This window comes from Corvus kubaryi, unplaced genomic scaffold (assembly GCF_017639235.1).
Source record: "Corvus kubaryi isolate FWS band 111438036 unplaced genomic scaffold, C.kubaryi_AGA036_p1.0 37361, whole genome shotgun sequence".
NCBI classification, from domain to species: Eukaryota; Metazoa; Chordata; class Aves; order Passeriformes; family Corvidae; genus Corvus; species Corvus kubaryi.
In genome coordinates, this window is record NW_024581118.1 from 1,335,247 (window position 1) to 1,349,684 (window position 14,438).

Sequence of the window (14,438 nt, forward strand, 5' to 3'; positions counted from 1 at the left end):
ATGTAAGAGTCCAGGGTAATGGTTTCAACTTCCACATCTGAAAATCAGGCTCTTCTCAGTATAGTTCTAAAATTTATGACACAAAATAGTTTTACAGAATCATTATTTTCTGTGCCATGGGGTTTTAAAATGTAGTTTTAAAAATCTCAGTGGTCTTGGTCACTGAGGTTTATGATTCCTCACATCTGAGGACAGCATTTGGTGTGGTAAGTTTTGACAGGTTGTGATGGTGTGTGGCCCCAGCTGGGGACCTAAGGACCACACACGGCTTGTTCGCCTCCCTGGGGCGAGGGGCAGGAGGGTTGGAACAAAGATAAAACTCTTGGGTTGCAATAAGAACAGTTTAATAATTGAAATAAAGTACAATATAGTAATAGCAGTAGTAATAATAATGAAAGGGGGATAACAAAAGAGAGAGAGGAGTACAAGCCAGACAGATGAGTGATCCCAGTGCAGTCCCTCACCACTCACCCACTGATGCCCAGCCCGTCCCCCAGCAGCCATCGGCCCTCCCAGCCAACTGCCCCAGTTCACACTGGGCATGACATCCCATGATGTGGAATATCCCTCTGCCCAGGGGGATCAGCTGTCCTGGCCATGCTCCATCCCAGCTTCTGGTGCAGCTCCTCACTGGCAGAGCCTGGGACACTGCAAAGTCCTTGGCTGGGGGTAAGCTCTGCTCAGCAACAGCTGAAACATCAGTGTGTTATCAAAATGATTCTGTACTGAATCCAAAACACAGCCCTGTCTGGGCTGCTGGGAGGAAAAATAACTAGCCCAGCTGGCAGCAGGACACTGGCATCTACCAGAGGCTTTGCTCTCAGTCTGAGCAGCAGTGACACCAGTGATAATTTGTTCCCCCCTGTGCTCCATCAGAATATTTAGGGACACTCGGGGTCTCTGTGACTTTGAGTCAAAAGGAAGAGTAACCACAGGGCAGAGTAGCAGGAAGGCTGTTCCCATGTGCTTATTGAAGAATTTAGCGTTTGCTACTCAAAAACCTTCGTACAGTAGTAAATGTTTGAGTCAAGTCTTGCTTTTTGTTTTAAGGTGTTGGGGTTTTTTCCTGCAGAAACTGATAACTGCTGTGATCAGTTTTATTTGCAACTTCATTAGTCATGAGCTTCTGTTGAGGCTTGGTGCCACATGTGTGTTTGCTTTTTGGTTCTTAAATCACAGGTTGAAGAAAATCCTTCTTAAGCATGCTTAATCTATCTCTTAAATTGGAGTGTCAACTTATTTCTTACAGTAGCTATGGGTGCTGCTTCTGTGGTGCTACTATTGGGATTTTGTGCTTTCAGCCTTATTCTCAAGGAAATGAAGCTTATGTGATGAGGCTGCTGATGTACAGCCTGATAGCTTTTAAACCAAGTTGGATGAAGAGGGAAAGTTCTCGAGGAAGTTAAGTTCTCACAACTTAAATGGAGATTTTCTTGGCGTGTAGAGGATAGGAATTTTTCGTGTCTCTTCTTTAAAACACATCATTAACAAAATGCAAGGGAAGTATTGTCCTGCTACTCAGGTAACTGGTTACTTTTATGATGGACAAAAGATAATTCAGTATTTTCTACCTAAACTCCTATAAGATCATTGGATTTTCATGCTGTTTGGTGTATCTGCAAATATTCTGAAGAGACAAATGAAATGTTAGGATGAAAGTGACTTTACCTGAGGGGTCAACTTCATGCTTCAGGAAGGGGAGAGAGGACTGCTCCAAGGGAAAAGCTTTATTCCTTTCACCTGGAGTTCCATCAGAAAGGCTTGTCACAGTCTCTCACTCAGCAGTTTACAGCATGGAAATAGTGACATTTTGGGAACATGCTTTTTGAATTCTTGGTGTAATAAAGTCATGAATTGTTTTACCGGTTAGAGAAGATTGTATGAGAGATGATTAATAAGGTGTACATGAGGTGAGGTTTCTAGAGCTCTGTTAGAATAGTCATCCATGGCAAAACAATGTTAAAAGTAGAAATTCAGTAGTACTTTGACAGTTTCTAAAAAAGAACAAACAAAAGAGAAACAGTCTTTAACATTTTGATCATCTCAAATGTTATCAGCCAAACTGTGCTGTTAAGATCTTTAGTAAGATACAGATACTTTCATTCTCAGAGTCAAACAGCCTTTAGCTTTGGCAGTATGCAGAAGTCACTGAAGGGTTTCTAATGTTTTGTTGTGTTGTATCAAGTGGAGAGAGGGAGGAATGTTTATAGTGAGTTTATCCCATGTCTTCCTCTCAGATAGATTGTTAAATTGTAGTTCTCAGCAGCTTCCCTTTAACAAAACCTGAAACTTTGAGTTTAGTAAATGTCTAATGAGTGCTTACTAATATTTCATGAATTTAAGGCTAAGGTTATGTACTACCAGTATATTTTGCACTTCCAATGGCAGCTTTTGAGAGCTGATAAGCTTTATTCAGAGTTATTACATAAGCACAACATACTTTTCCAGAAACTGACAGACATTTTAAATACTGCTGCTCAGCATAGGGAGCTCCCATGAACTGAAATCAGCTGATGCTGTGTCTGTGTCAGCTGTTTGGGTGAAAAACGTACATGAGCACTGAGCTAACTTCTCTCTTTGCATCAGTATTGAATATTAAATGTGGAATAAAATAATGATGTAGACACTTGAGCCATTTAGAAATGCAAGGACTTTGGGCTATTTGTCTGCCCTTTAAACTGCTTGTTCCTGCCAAAATCGGTAGAAGTGAATCAGGAGTCAGGACTTGCTGTAACTTCAGAGCATGGAGATGGCTTTTTGTGTGCACAAAGGGATGGACCAGTCCTGTCCCCACTGAGACAAAGGACTGGTGCTTTGTGGAGACAGGCATGGGCCCTCAAATTTTAATTTGTTTTTCCTGTATTTCTTAAATATCACTGCTGTTCTTCCTATTATTGTGGCTGGCATAGAGATATGTACAGGACTGCCAGTTGTATGTGTTTTAAGTAGAATCCACATACTAACAGTTAAACAATTTTTGTGTCTTTGTATGTTACAAATATATCAGCAAAGACCACCTTCTCTAAGTGGGATGAGTGTTACTGACATTGATTTACAGCTGACTGAAGAGGAGAGGGAGGCAGTGAGGACTATGGCTCTAATTATTCAACATCTGGCTCATCTGTGCCATTCCCCAGCACCCGAAGCTCCCTCTCAGGTAGCAGCCCATACTCATTTAGGAAAGCCTCCACATCCACAGCAAAAAACTCCTCATTGAACTGTTCAGAGACACTAATGAAATTGCTCAGCAGCTCCCCGGCCTTGTAGACCAGTAGGGAGGGGAGCACCTCGCTGGAGAAGCGATCCCCAGCGCCCGTGCTGGAGGCCTTGATCTTGCAGAACTTGACGGTGGGGTACTCGGCCGCCAGGCAGGTCAGGCTGCTGTTGAGGGCCTCGCAGCCCTTGACGCCGTCCTCGTAAATGTGCACGATGACCGTGGTGGTTTTGTGCTCCTTCTCCACGGCCTCCAGGAACTGTTCCCCGTTCTGCAGCTCGCACACGAAGCCAAACTTGGGCCCGAAGCTGAGCCGCTGGTGCATGTCCTGCATGCAGCGCTTGCGGTACTGCTGTAGGCAGCTTTCGTCCTCCTGTGTGGCATGAATCAACTCGTACTCCTGCATGCTCATCTGGGAATAGCCAGAGAGTGCTGTTAGTCACTGGGAACCCCTGGGAGCTGGAATGGGGACAGACCCACCTGTTGTCTAGAGAACCCCGAAAGTTGAGCCAGAAGCACCATCACTCCCTACAGTGACTTTGGGAGGTCCCGTCGAGAGACAGGTGCAGATCCTGTCTCAATGCTTGCCTGTCAACATGCTGGTACTGAAAGCAGTGGCCACATTTGGCAAAAATTTATGGATCTCTCAGAGCCCGTGGAAATTTTGCCAGTAGTGGGGCAGGTTTAAGTCCTGTGTTATTAGGGGTTTGGTTCTCCCCTGTTTCAGAATTAGTAAATGGTCGAGTGATGTTCAGGCTCAGAGCGCTATCCTGACTGATAGGTTCTTAAACACATTAAAAATTTTCCATTGCCTTAACCAAGGATAGAGCATTGTGGCAGGGAAGGGAGGAAGAAAGATCAAGCTGTGCTGTACAGGATAGATGTGAAATACACTGCTCATTTTACTGAAGTTACCCTTTGCTTGAGAGAGGACTGGATAGAGAGAATGACAGATCCATTAAGGTTGGAAAAGTCCTTAAAGATCGTCAAGTCCAACTATTAACTCAGCACTGCCAAATCCACCTCTAACCCATGTCGCTAAGCACCACATCCCTATTTTTTGGATGCTTTCAGGGATGGTGACTCCATCAATGCCCTGGGCAGCCTATTCCAACATTTGGCCATCCTTATGGGGAAGAAATTTTCCTGATATCCAATCTAAGCCTGCCCTGGAACAACTCGAGGCCATTTCCTCTCATCCTGTCCCTGTTCCCTGCAAGCAGAGCCCAAGCCCTGGCTGCCCCCTCCTGTCAGGGAGTTGTGCAGAGCCAGGAGGTCCTCCCTGAGCCTCCTTTTCTCCAGGCTGAGCCCCTTTCCCAGCTCCCTCAGCTGCTCCTGGTGCTCCAGCCCCTTCTCCAGCTCCGTTGTTTTGCACGTGTTCTGTCTGCACTGTGAGAGTTCTGCTAAGTTACACAGAAATTGAGTGGAAATTCAAGATTTTCTACCTTATAACAGGCATGTTTTATATAGAGCCAAAATTAATTCCTTTTGCTTTTCTTACCTTACGGCAGAATCTCTCTCTGGTATCTTTATCATCTCTGCTGAAAGATCTGTGTGGTGAAGACATTTGTCTAAGCATTTCTTTCTTGCTCGGGGGTAAGGAGTCTCCATCTTCACTCTCTAATTTGAACTTCCTCCAGTCATTGATCACACCTTTGGGCCCTAAGAGAGATGAAGCCGGGTGAGAAAGTGGCTGCAACAAGAGGTTTCTTGAGAAGTTTCTGTTCTTTGCTGGTTTTTCCTTCTGTCCCTCAGTTTATGTGTCCCTCCTCCTTCCAAAGCACTCTCCAGGAGTGCTGAGAACCAAAGCTTTGGGATCAATGTGTCCCAAAAAGAAAGAAAGAGGGTTTTTGTAGCCTGGATCACTTTGGTGATCTGGTTCCCATCAGGATCCTTTGGAAGGATTGTGGTGAACTACATGAGCAGTTAACATGGATGAGGATGTTGAAACCTGTTAAAATTGCCATGTTCGCCAAAGGTGATGTTTGGTAGACAAATATTTGATTTCTTTATAAACAGGGTCTTTAAATATTAATTTAAATATTTAATAAAATTTAAATATTAAATGTGTATAAGGACTCAGAGTAAAACTAAGAGTGCAGGACATTTGAGATTATTTTTAAAAACCCCGAACAATACATGTTGCACTGGAAGAGTAACCCATAAGGCAAATGATAATTCTGATTGTAATGCAGATCTTGGTCTTTGGAGCTGCTTGATTAAACTGCTTAAATTTTGAAACTGGGAAAAAAATTAATTTCGAAATTCCAGTGCTGTTTTTCAAAATGAAAAATTTTAATCTGCATCTTAGGTTTTAAAGCACAAACAAAGAATACTTCAGTGTTTTCAGAGGTGAAGTTTCCTATGGAAAATTTAGAAAAGACCGGGTAGGCAGCTCTCATTTTCACACAGAAGATGTGATGAAAGTGAGATATAGTGCATGTATATACATTTTTTTATTTTATTTTATTTTTTTTTTCATAGAATGGTTTGGGGTGGAAGGGACCTTAAAGCTCATCTCGTTCCACACCTTCCACTAGCTCTGTTGCTCAGAGCCACATCCAACCTGTGTATATCTCATAATCTTGGCCAACAGCAGCAAGGCTGGTTGGGAAAGAACCCCAGAGTTATTACAAGGGCGGCATTTATTATAGCTCCAAGGAAAAGAAGCCTTTGGAGCACAGGGAGGGAATGATTGGCATCCTGTTACCTGTCAGTGGGGTGGAGGAGATGATCCCTGGCTGTAGAGCTGAACACAATGTCAGTACTCATAAAAATCCTGGTGATTGACCACTGGATTAAAAAGAGTGATGGTTTTGAGTGAGGCCTCTTTTAAAGCTTCTAAATTCTGTGTTTGCCATAAGGGGCATTTTTAGCTCCGAGTGTTCCTTCTGTAAGAAGGGAAAAATCATTTTGCCTTTCTAGTGAAACGCTATCACCTAATTCTAGCGTGGGAGTGTGGGTTTTGTTGCTCTTTTGTTGTCTTCTCTACTCCCCTGGAGAACAAAGTGAAGAAATAAACCACAGGAGTGAGGCAATAAACCAACAGGAGCCACGTTGGGCCATGGCTCTTGGTGGCTTTGTCAAGTGTCCCCTGCATTTGGCCTTTGCTTCAGGTTTGAGGAGGAGCAGCACAACATTTGGTGTTACCTGCCATGGGGGCTGCCACTTGCAAATACCTTCTCATTGCCTTTGGAACCTGTGGTTTTGTGCAAGAGGTTTGGCCAATCCACTGGAACTACTGGAATTCTGGGCTTCCCCAGTGAACATGAACATTTTCACTTATTTTTAGGAAAAAAAAACCAGTTAGTTTCCTCGCCTGTGTGTGTTGCCTGTCCTTCAAAGTTGTCTTCCAAGCTGGTGTTGGCATTTTCTTCCATTTCAGTGGCTGGAGTAGGAGATGCTGCAAGTCCCAAAGGGAGAACAGTTAATGACAGGATAGCAATGGGATAAGCTTACAGCAGGTACAGCACAGTGTGTAATTTCCTGCAGCTGGTGAGTATCAGTGAAGATCAAAATACACATGGTAATTATGGAGCTAGTCATTGACCCACAGAAAGCAATTGGGATATATGTCAGTCTTCTTAAAAAGGTGTCTGGCCAGATTCTCAGGTGAGCATTCCTTCATTATGGTATTCCTTCCCAGTCACTGGAGAATATCAGGGATGTGGTCATGGGAAATGGTGGGTGTAAAACTTCCTGTAATGCCAATGTGTACTGAGTATTTTCTTTCTTTTCTTTCTTTCATTCTTTCCTTCTTTTCCCTCTTGGAATTCAGAACCTATTAATTTTCCAAGTGCTGTAAGTATTTATTTTTAAGGGTTGCCCAGACTGCTCATTTCACATACAGAAAATGGAGCCAAATATTTGAACCTGTTGGGCAAGAGACCTCTGAACATCGTGGAGCTGACTGGGCCATGTTTGTTGCAAAACAGCAAACCAATGGTGGTTATAAATTAAAATCACTTTCTTGTTCCACCCTTTCTATAAACCAGGCAACCCAAGGAGCCAGGTGACACTCTCAGGGCACTGTGATTCCCTAACACCCTTTTTGTCTCTTACAGTGGTGTTTCTGAAGTAGAACCACACTTATTTTGAGTGTTCCCACGAAGGAGATGATCCTAGCTGGGTGGTGCCAGAGCAGCCAGAAGTCTTAAGGCAGGTGATTGGAGTGTTCCCATTAAGTCTAGACTAGGTTCAGCTGTTCAGGTGCTAAGGTAAGCTTTGTTTGGCTTCACAGTAGCAAAGATGGTCTCACACCATAACTGCCTTATTTAAAGGCTGCTGGGGTGTTAGACTGGAGTGATAAATAGTGGTGTATGCACAGGAGGGAATGTGCCTTCATTTTTCTATAGCAGTATCAAGAGATAATGTGGAATAACAGCTGAGCAGGACACAAGGTACCCAATTCTTGTGTGTATTGGGACTAAAGCTGATTAGCAAATGTGCAAATAAGTTGTTCCATGCATGTACCTGTGGCAATTAATCAAAACTTGTGGGAAACATTGCAAGTAAGTTTGGAAGAAAAGCAGGTAATGAGTTAAGCTTTATTAGTATAAATTCTGTAGGTTGCTCCATAGATAGGTTGTCATCGCTGCATAGATCCTGATTACCGGATTAATTGCTATTCCCACAATTCTGAAATAGAAATCTGAAGGTAATCCCATCTCACTAGTCAAAACTAAGAATCTTTGCCATGTCAGGGATGAGCAGATATATATGCTGGGTCAAAGTCTTAAGTCGTTCCCTTGGCTTATATGTGCATCTACAATAAGCTCTTCTGTCTGCTTCTGCTGCAGGTTTTCTTTGTTCTGGAAGGAGCAAGAGGGTTTGATTCTCTGTGTGCTTTGCAGTTTCAGAGCTTTGAGCCCTGAAAAACACTAAAAGCACAGGGTATGAAGCTCAAACACTCAGCTGCAGGCTCAAACCAGAAAACTTGACTGTGCTTTTGGTGAAACATCTCTCTTCCCATAGGTGGGAACGGATTGCTTAACAAATGAAAGGTCTCTGTAAAATTTATGTTACGGATCTATTGTGCCCCATGAATCTGTGAAGATTAGATGAATCATAACAGCATAAAGGCTGTATTTCACCATTCTTCTGCAGTGTGGCACGAGGCAACAACCCTGACCATGCACAGGCTGGGAGGCTGACTATGGACTGGGAGTGGGAACTCCTAAAGCTTAATCTTGTCCCTGTGACTGAGTTGGGCTGTGAGCTGGGAGCCAGGCATGCAAACTGTTCTCCTTTCAGCTCAGCAGGGCTGTAAATCCTTGTCATTCTTATCTCTGCCCTGGGAAAATGGGCCTGGCTGAGCCAGCTGTTTCCCAACCAGGCAGCTGAGGTCAAGGCACATGGACAGGGTGGTCCGTGGGAGGGTGTTCCAGGCTGAGCTGGCTCTCCTCGAGGAAAACGCAGCGGAAGCTCTTGTGTGTTGTGTGTGGGCAAAGCCAGGCAATCACCTCGGTAGGGAACTCTCCCACGTCCTCATCCAGGGTTGAGGTGGAGCTGTTGGATGGCTGGTTGGGGATCTTTTTGGGTGGTGAGGAGGTGTTCTTTTATGTGCCAGGCAAGCAGCATTTTCCAAAGCTAAAAATGAGCTTCCCAATAAATGGGGAAGTGTGGGTGCTGCCAGCTGTGAGGTTGTTGTTATGCAAGTGCCTCTGTGAGGAAATGTCTGTGTTAAGGCTGAGTCAGCACCACAGAAGGTGTCACAGAGTAGGTCAGGATGGCCCATCATGAGTGTCTCAGATGAGAGGGTGCCACCTGCTTGCCTCTACAGGTGTGCTGGGACGTGGTGTGTCCAGCATGGGGATGGCTGGAAGGAACCCTCTTCTGCATCACATGGCAGCTCTTGCAAGAGCAGCAGCCCCTTGGAGAGGCTCATGTGGGTGCAAGTGGGTCATAATTTGTTGACTGATAGTGTTGTCTTTTAGAAATTCCTTTAAGGTCACCTGACTAAGGTCATCAACTTCAACCTGAGTTGGCCTGAGAGCATTGCTAGGCCCAGGACTCAGAGGCAGCGATTCACTGCATGGGCATGGTTGGATTCAGCAGGGATGGAGAATGGCCATCCCAACCTACTCTTACAGATTCCTTACTGCTTTACAGCTGATTATTTTCTTTTTTTTTAAATCATGTAACTCATGCAGTCTCTCAATCCCAATACGTAACTGGCTCAGGGTAGGAGCACAGAGTCCCCTGAGAGGGTGTTATGTCACACAGCAGGAAGATGTGCAGTGATGGTGACATGAAGATTAATGTCATCACTGGAGTTAGTTATGTCTCCTAGTTCCAAGGAAGCACCAAGGAAGCTTCCAAGGAAGACCTTCCAGCCCATCAGCTGTCGTTGGTACCGATCCCAAGCTTCCCCTTTGTACCACTCTGACATTCCAGATGAGCAGCCATCTCTGGGGAGGGGGGGAACTGCTAATTTAGAAGATCTTTTGTATTTTCATTAGCTTTTCTCATTGGTTTTGATGACTGAAAGTGGCTCCTGAAAAGTTCAAATGAGGGAACAACTTCTCCTTATCAGGTCCATGGGTCATCAGTGCACTAGGCCCTATTTTGTCATGTGTGTGGTGGCTTTACATATGTATTTTAAGAGACTGATCATTCTTTAAGTTCTTTACTTTCCTGTCTTTCTGTCAGATTTTCTGAGTGAAGAAAGAAAAGATGACAATTTCTTCATGGAGAAGATTTTTGTGTCCCAAAAAAACTTCTTCACCAAGAAAAAACCCCAAATTCAAAGTATAAGCCTGATGCTGCCATTTAATTTCTATGAGCTTTGGATCTGTTGTAGATCAGAAGCAGAATTCCTGTTATTGCTGCTCATTCCTCTGGTGTCATTAAACTGGACAGGCCAGCCTTACTACAGGGTAGAAATAACCATTTAATGAAGTGGTTCCTTTTTATCCAATATGGAAGAAGGTTTTCTGCTTAGTAACAAAGCACAGAATCATGGAACAGCTTGGGTTGGAAGGGACCTTAAAGCCCATCCAGTGCCACCCCCTGCCATGGGCAGGGACACCTTCCACTAGCCCAGGGTGCTCCAAGCCCCATCCATCCTGGCCTTGGACACTTCCAGGGATGGAGCATAATGTTATGCCTTTGGCCTTCACAGAGATATCTCTGTTTACCCAAAATGACAACTTCACTATTTTCTCTTGCTCATATCGAACTTCTGAGGTAGCTCAGGAAGAAAGCACGATAGCTGCGTACTGTAATGAAGCCTTGTTTAATCCTTGTAAAAGATTGCAGCTGTAAATACAAAAATAGTGCCTTGTAGTTGTGAGTTACAGTTACAGAAGAGAAGGAAATTAAATAAAAATATCCCTAAACAAACTGTAAAAGGCAAGATGCATTCTGCAAAGGACAAAGACAATAAATAAAACTTGCTTTCCAATATAAGAGTTTTTGCTGCTAGTCCAGTAAGTAAACATGAGTAATATTTTTCTCAAAATACGAACTTGTTATAGGCACAAATTTGCTGCTTTCCATCTGTGCAAATCCTGCTGAAAATGCTGTTTGTGTCTGGGTTTAGGTAAGTGGATCAGCAGCAGGCTGCCAATCCTCAGTGGTTGGTGGGACATTGCTGGTGAAGTGGGAAGTGTGACATTTTGGGGACCCTTGGGGGGAAGAATGAAAACTGAAGGGTGTTTGGCAGTGAGATGTGGTTGCACGTCTCTGTGGAGCTCCATGTGGGTGGGCGCTCAGCTGGGACGTGCTCTGAGTGTTCCCCTGGCTCTTGGGAAGAGTGTTTGAACTTGAGCAGCACTTCTCTCTCCCAAGGGCTAATTTGAATCTTGCTTCTCTGCCCATTTTCCCTGGTTCTCATTTGCAGAATTCCCTCCCTGATTGCTCTTGTTCCCTCTCTCAAATGGTAATTAATGGTCACAGATGTACCTGGTGCATGGGCAGCTTCTGAAGCAAGCAGGACAAGAGAAGGAGCAGCCATGGATTTAAATGTTCAGGTTCTTGAAATTTGGGGGAATAGGGTAAAATAACATGGAATTGGAGAAGGCATCATTCCCCCTGCCTGGGCAGTGGAATGGAGCAAATCCTTCGCTCTGCGTGTACCCTTGGGAGGGCCGGCGTCCTCCTGTGCCTGCAGCAGGGACAGGTTGCCAAGAATCCTTGGTCATGGATGTGCTGAGGCTCGCAGGAGGCATTAGCACAATCAAGATCAGTGCTGAGGCTGGAGTTGCAGCCCTTTGCCCAAGGCTGTACAGCACCTTCCATGATCTGCTGCCAGGCCCTGTGCCAGGGAGTGGCAAATGTGGAGCACCTGGAGCTGCCCTTGCATCACGGGCAATCAGATCCCTTACAGGAAAGCAGCTAAAGACTGGCTTAAGAGGCAACCTTCTTTGTGTGCTTTGTCACCCCAAGGTACAAAGACAGGCTGATTGTGTGGCAAAATGGAAACATCCTGGGGTCACCTCAAGGCAAAAGCGTGGTGTATCATGGAGTGATCGGGTCACTGTGGCTGGGAAAAAACATCATTTCAAAACACCGGGCCGGGACTTGATTTGCTAGAGAAGAGGTCATATGATGGAAATAAAGCATAAAGCAGGCTGGGCTGACGCAGGGAGCTGCCAGCTCTGCTGCATGTCACTGGGACTGATGAGAGGGTTATGGGATTGGATTATTCCCTCTATCCGCTTTAGCAGAGTTATGCTGTTCTTTATTTGTGAGGTGGAAGCATTTTAAATAGATGAATCCAATGTTTCATTTATCCTTAAGGCTTTACCAATTAGGAAATTCCTGATGTGACTACCCCTGGCTTCAGCGTTGTGTTGGGCTGCAAGATCATAGGATTAAATAAATATCCCTTTCTTTTCCTCTTTATTTTAGTCTTTCAAAATTTGGCCTATAATTATGCACCAGGAATTATTCATCTTTTCAGGATTGCACATTTATTTCTGCATATCACTCTGAAACAGGAAATTAGCTCAATGCCTTCACAGTAATCAGTGACAGGACAAGAGGGAATGGCTTCAAACTGCCAGACAGTAGCTTTAGATTAGATACTGGGGAGAAATTGTTCCCTGGGAGGGTGGGGATGCCCCAGGATCCCTGGAAGTGTCCAAGGCCAGGTTGAACAGGGCTTGGAGCAACCTGGGCTAGTGGAATGTGTCCCTGCCCATAGCAGGGGGTGGCTTTAAGGTCCCTTCCAACCCAAGCCATTCCATGACTCTGTGATTCTATGATTCACTTCTATCAGAGTACCAGGGTTTTGTCTGGAAAGGTAGAATGCAGATATTTTAAAACAGGACTTGGTTTATTTTTAGAGGAAAAATAATAGTTGCCATTAGCATGGCAATAGTGTTAACATTGCCAGTAGTTGCCACGTCAAATTTCAATTAGCATTAACCAAAAAAATTTTATTTGGAAAAGCTTAATTTTGTATATGAAGTGGTGAATATCTTTTGAAACTTGGGATTCAAATTTTGGGGCATGTTGCATATTTGTTGGAGCAGCTCCTTCATCGTTACTCTTGTGATGAATTAATCCTTTTTTTTAGTTATTCTGCCAGGAAACCTGTTATTGATTTATCTTCTTTTTAAACAAACTTGGCTGTATCAAGCAGGGTGGAAGAGGAGGGAAGAGAGGCTGGATACTGAGAAAATGCCTATTTGAAGTGAGAGGGAGCAGCCAACATTTTCAAATGCAGATTATTTAAGGGCACGAACTCAATCTATGTTTAACCTCAATGCCTGGCCCAATTTGTCAGATGGATTGGACAGTTCACCATGGTCTCTGGGAGTCTGGGCAGAGTTTTCAGTTGATGTTTAAGTCTGTGTTTCTTTCTGAACTCCACGTTCATGTTTGCTAAAGTCGACATGTCCTTCAGAGCCTTGGTTGGAGTTTATTGCTGTATTTAGCAAAGTCATTATGGATGGCAGAAGCCCAGGGCAGAGATTGTGCATATTTTTTTCCCAAGCTGAACAGATGTTTGCAACGTGTATAATCCCCATAATTTGTCAAAAATCTCTTGTGTCAGAGCTGTAACTCTGGCAGTGACTGGAGACAGGTGCTTGGAGAGGTTGATGGCTGGTGTTTTATGGAAAAGGGAAGGAACTTGAGTTTGTTGTGGGATTAATTAGAGGTCTAGAAATAGTTACCATGTGAGGACTTTTGATCAAATCTTACTGCTCCTTTCCATCAAAAACCAGCAGGTGCCTGTGGGGCAGGGCTGAGAGGAATCAACACTTGTGAAGCTGGAAGAGCATCCACTATCTCTTTTGGGATGGGTTTGACCAAGAATGCCTCCCAAGGCTCTGGACATGCAAAAAATTGCCCACAAAAACAAGTTAAGAAAATAGTTTTGGAATTATAACATTTAATTCTGGTGGGTGTTTTTTCAGGCTTTTTTTTTCTCCTTAGCTGGTTGATGTTCTTTTCAAATGTGTATTTGTAACCATAAATCAGTAGGGATATTTGCTTTTACTTTTTTCATATCTACACTTTGTTACCATCATTTGGAAAAAGCAGGCTTGACTTAGACAACAAGCTTCCTCTAAAGCAGGGTCTAAACAGTCATTATCTCAAACTTGAGAGCTAAACAATTAAAAAAAAAAAAGAAATTCTTCACAACAGCTTTCATGTTCGTGTACTCTTCATTCCTGGCTTTCTCTGAGCATTAACATCCATCCTCTGAGATGTGTGAGGATCTTGTTTCCTGCTTTCCCATCATTAAAAATTTAGATTATCTTCTAATTCTGACCCTCTCTCACTGAACTAGTGCCCTTCTCTGCAGCTGGGCCTCCTCTTTCCAGAGAAGGTCCCTGTGTGAAGGGAGAGGAGTGAACCATCTTTGTTTTGGGCACTTGACCAGGGGTATTTATTGACTTGTGGCAGTCTAATTAGATTCACACATCCTGTGGTGCTGCTTCATGTGTAAAGTAAGTCACAGCAGACCAAGACCTTGCTATGGTAGGGAAAGGGACAGGTGACCTTGGGTGGTCAGGCACTGGTGGAGTCCCCATCCCTGCAGGGATTCAACAGTGGTGGCCCCTGTTTGCAGCACCTGGGGATGCGTTTTGGCCTTGGCAATTGTCATAGGTTAGCAAGCATAGTCCTTGCTAAGGGGTGCTTACAGTTTCCTCTGGGAACTGATAGAACCTATCAGCTGGCCAGTTTGAATATGGACAATTCTCTAAGCCACTTAAAGTTGTGATCACCTCTGTGATCCACATTTAAGAATAGGCAAACTCCCCCTCCA

At 44.1% G+C, this 14,438-nt stretch overlaps 1 protein-coding gene across 2 annotated transcripts in view; it reads right to left on the reverse strand.

Annotated features, from left to right (window-relative positions):
* Positions 1 to 1,043: 1,043 nt before the first annotated feature.
* Positions 1,044 to 14,438, reverse strand: part of PDC (phosducin) — a 20,911-nt gene continuing 7,516 nt past the window's right edge. Inside the window, exons 2-4 of one of the 2 annotated variants that reach the window (XM_042033956.1) lie at positions 6,534 to 6,617; positions 4,716 to 4,876; positions 1,044 to 3,626 (exon numbers count right to left, since the gene is read on the reverse strand). In XM_042033956.1, the coding sequence (XP_041889890.1) occupies positions 3,102 to 3,626; positions 4,716 to 4,876; positions 6,534 to 6,594 (747 nt within the window). In that variant the 5' untranslated portion in view covers positions 6,595 to 6,617 and the 3' untranslated portion in view covers positions 1,044 to 3,101. The remainder of the gene's footprint in view (positions 3,627 to 4,715; positions 4,877 to 6,533; positions 6,618 to 14,438) is intronic. The other variant, XM_042033957.1, reaches the window with a different exon arrangement.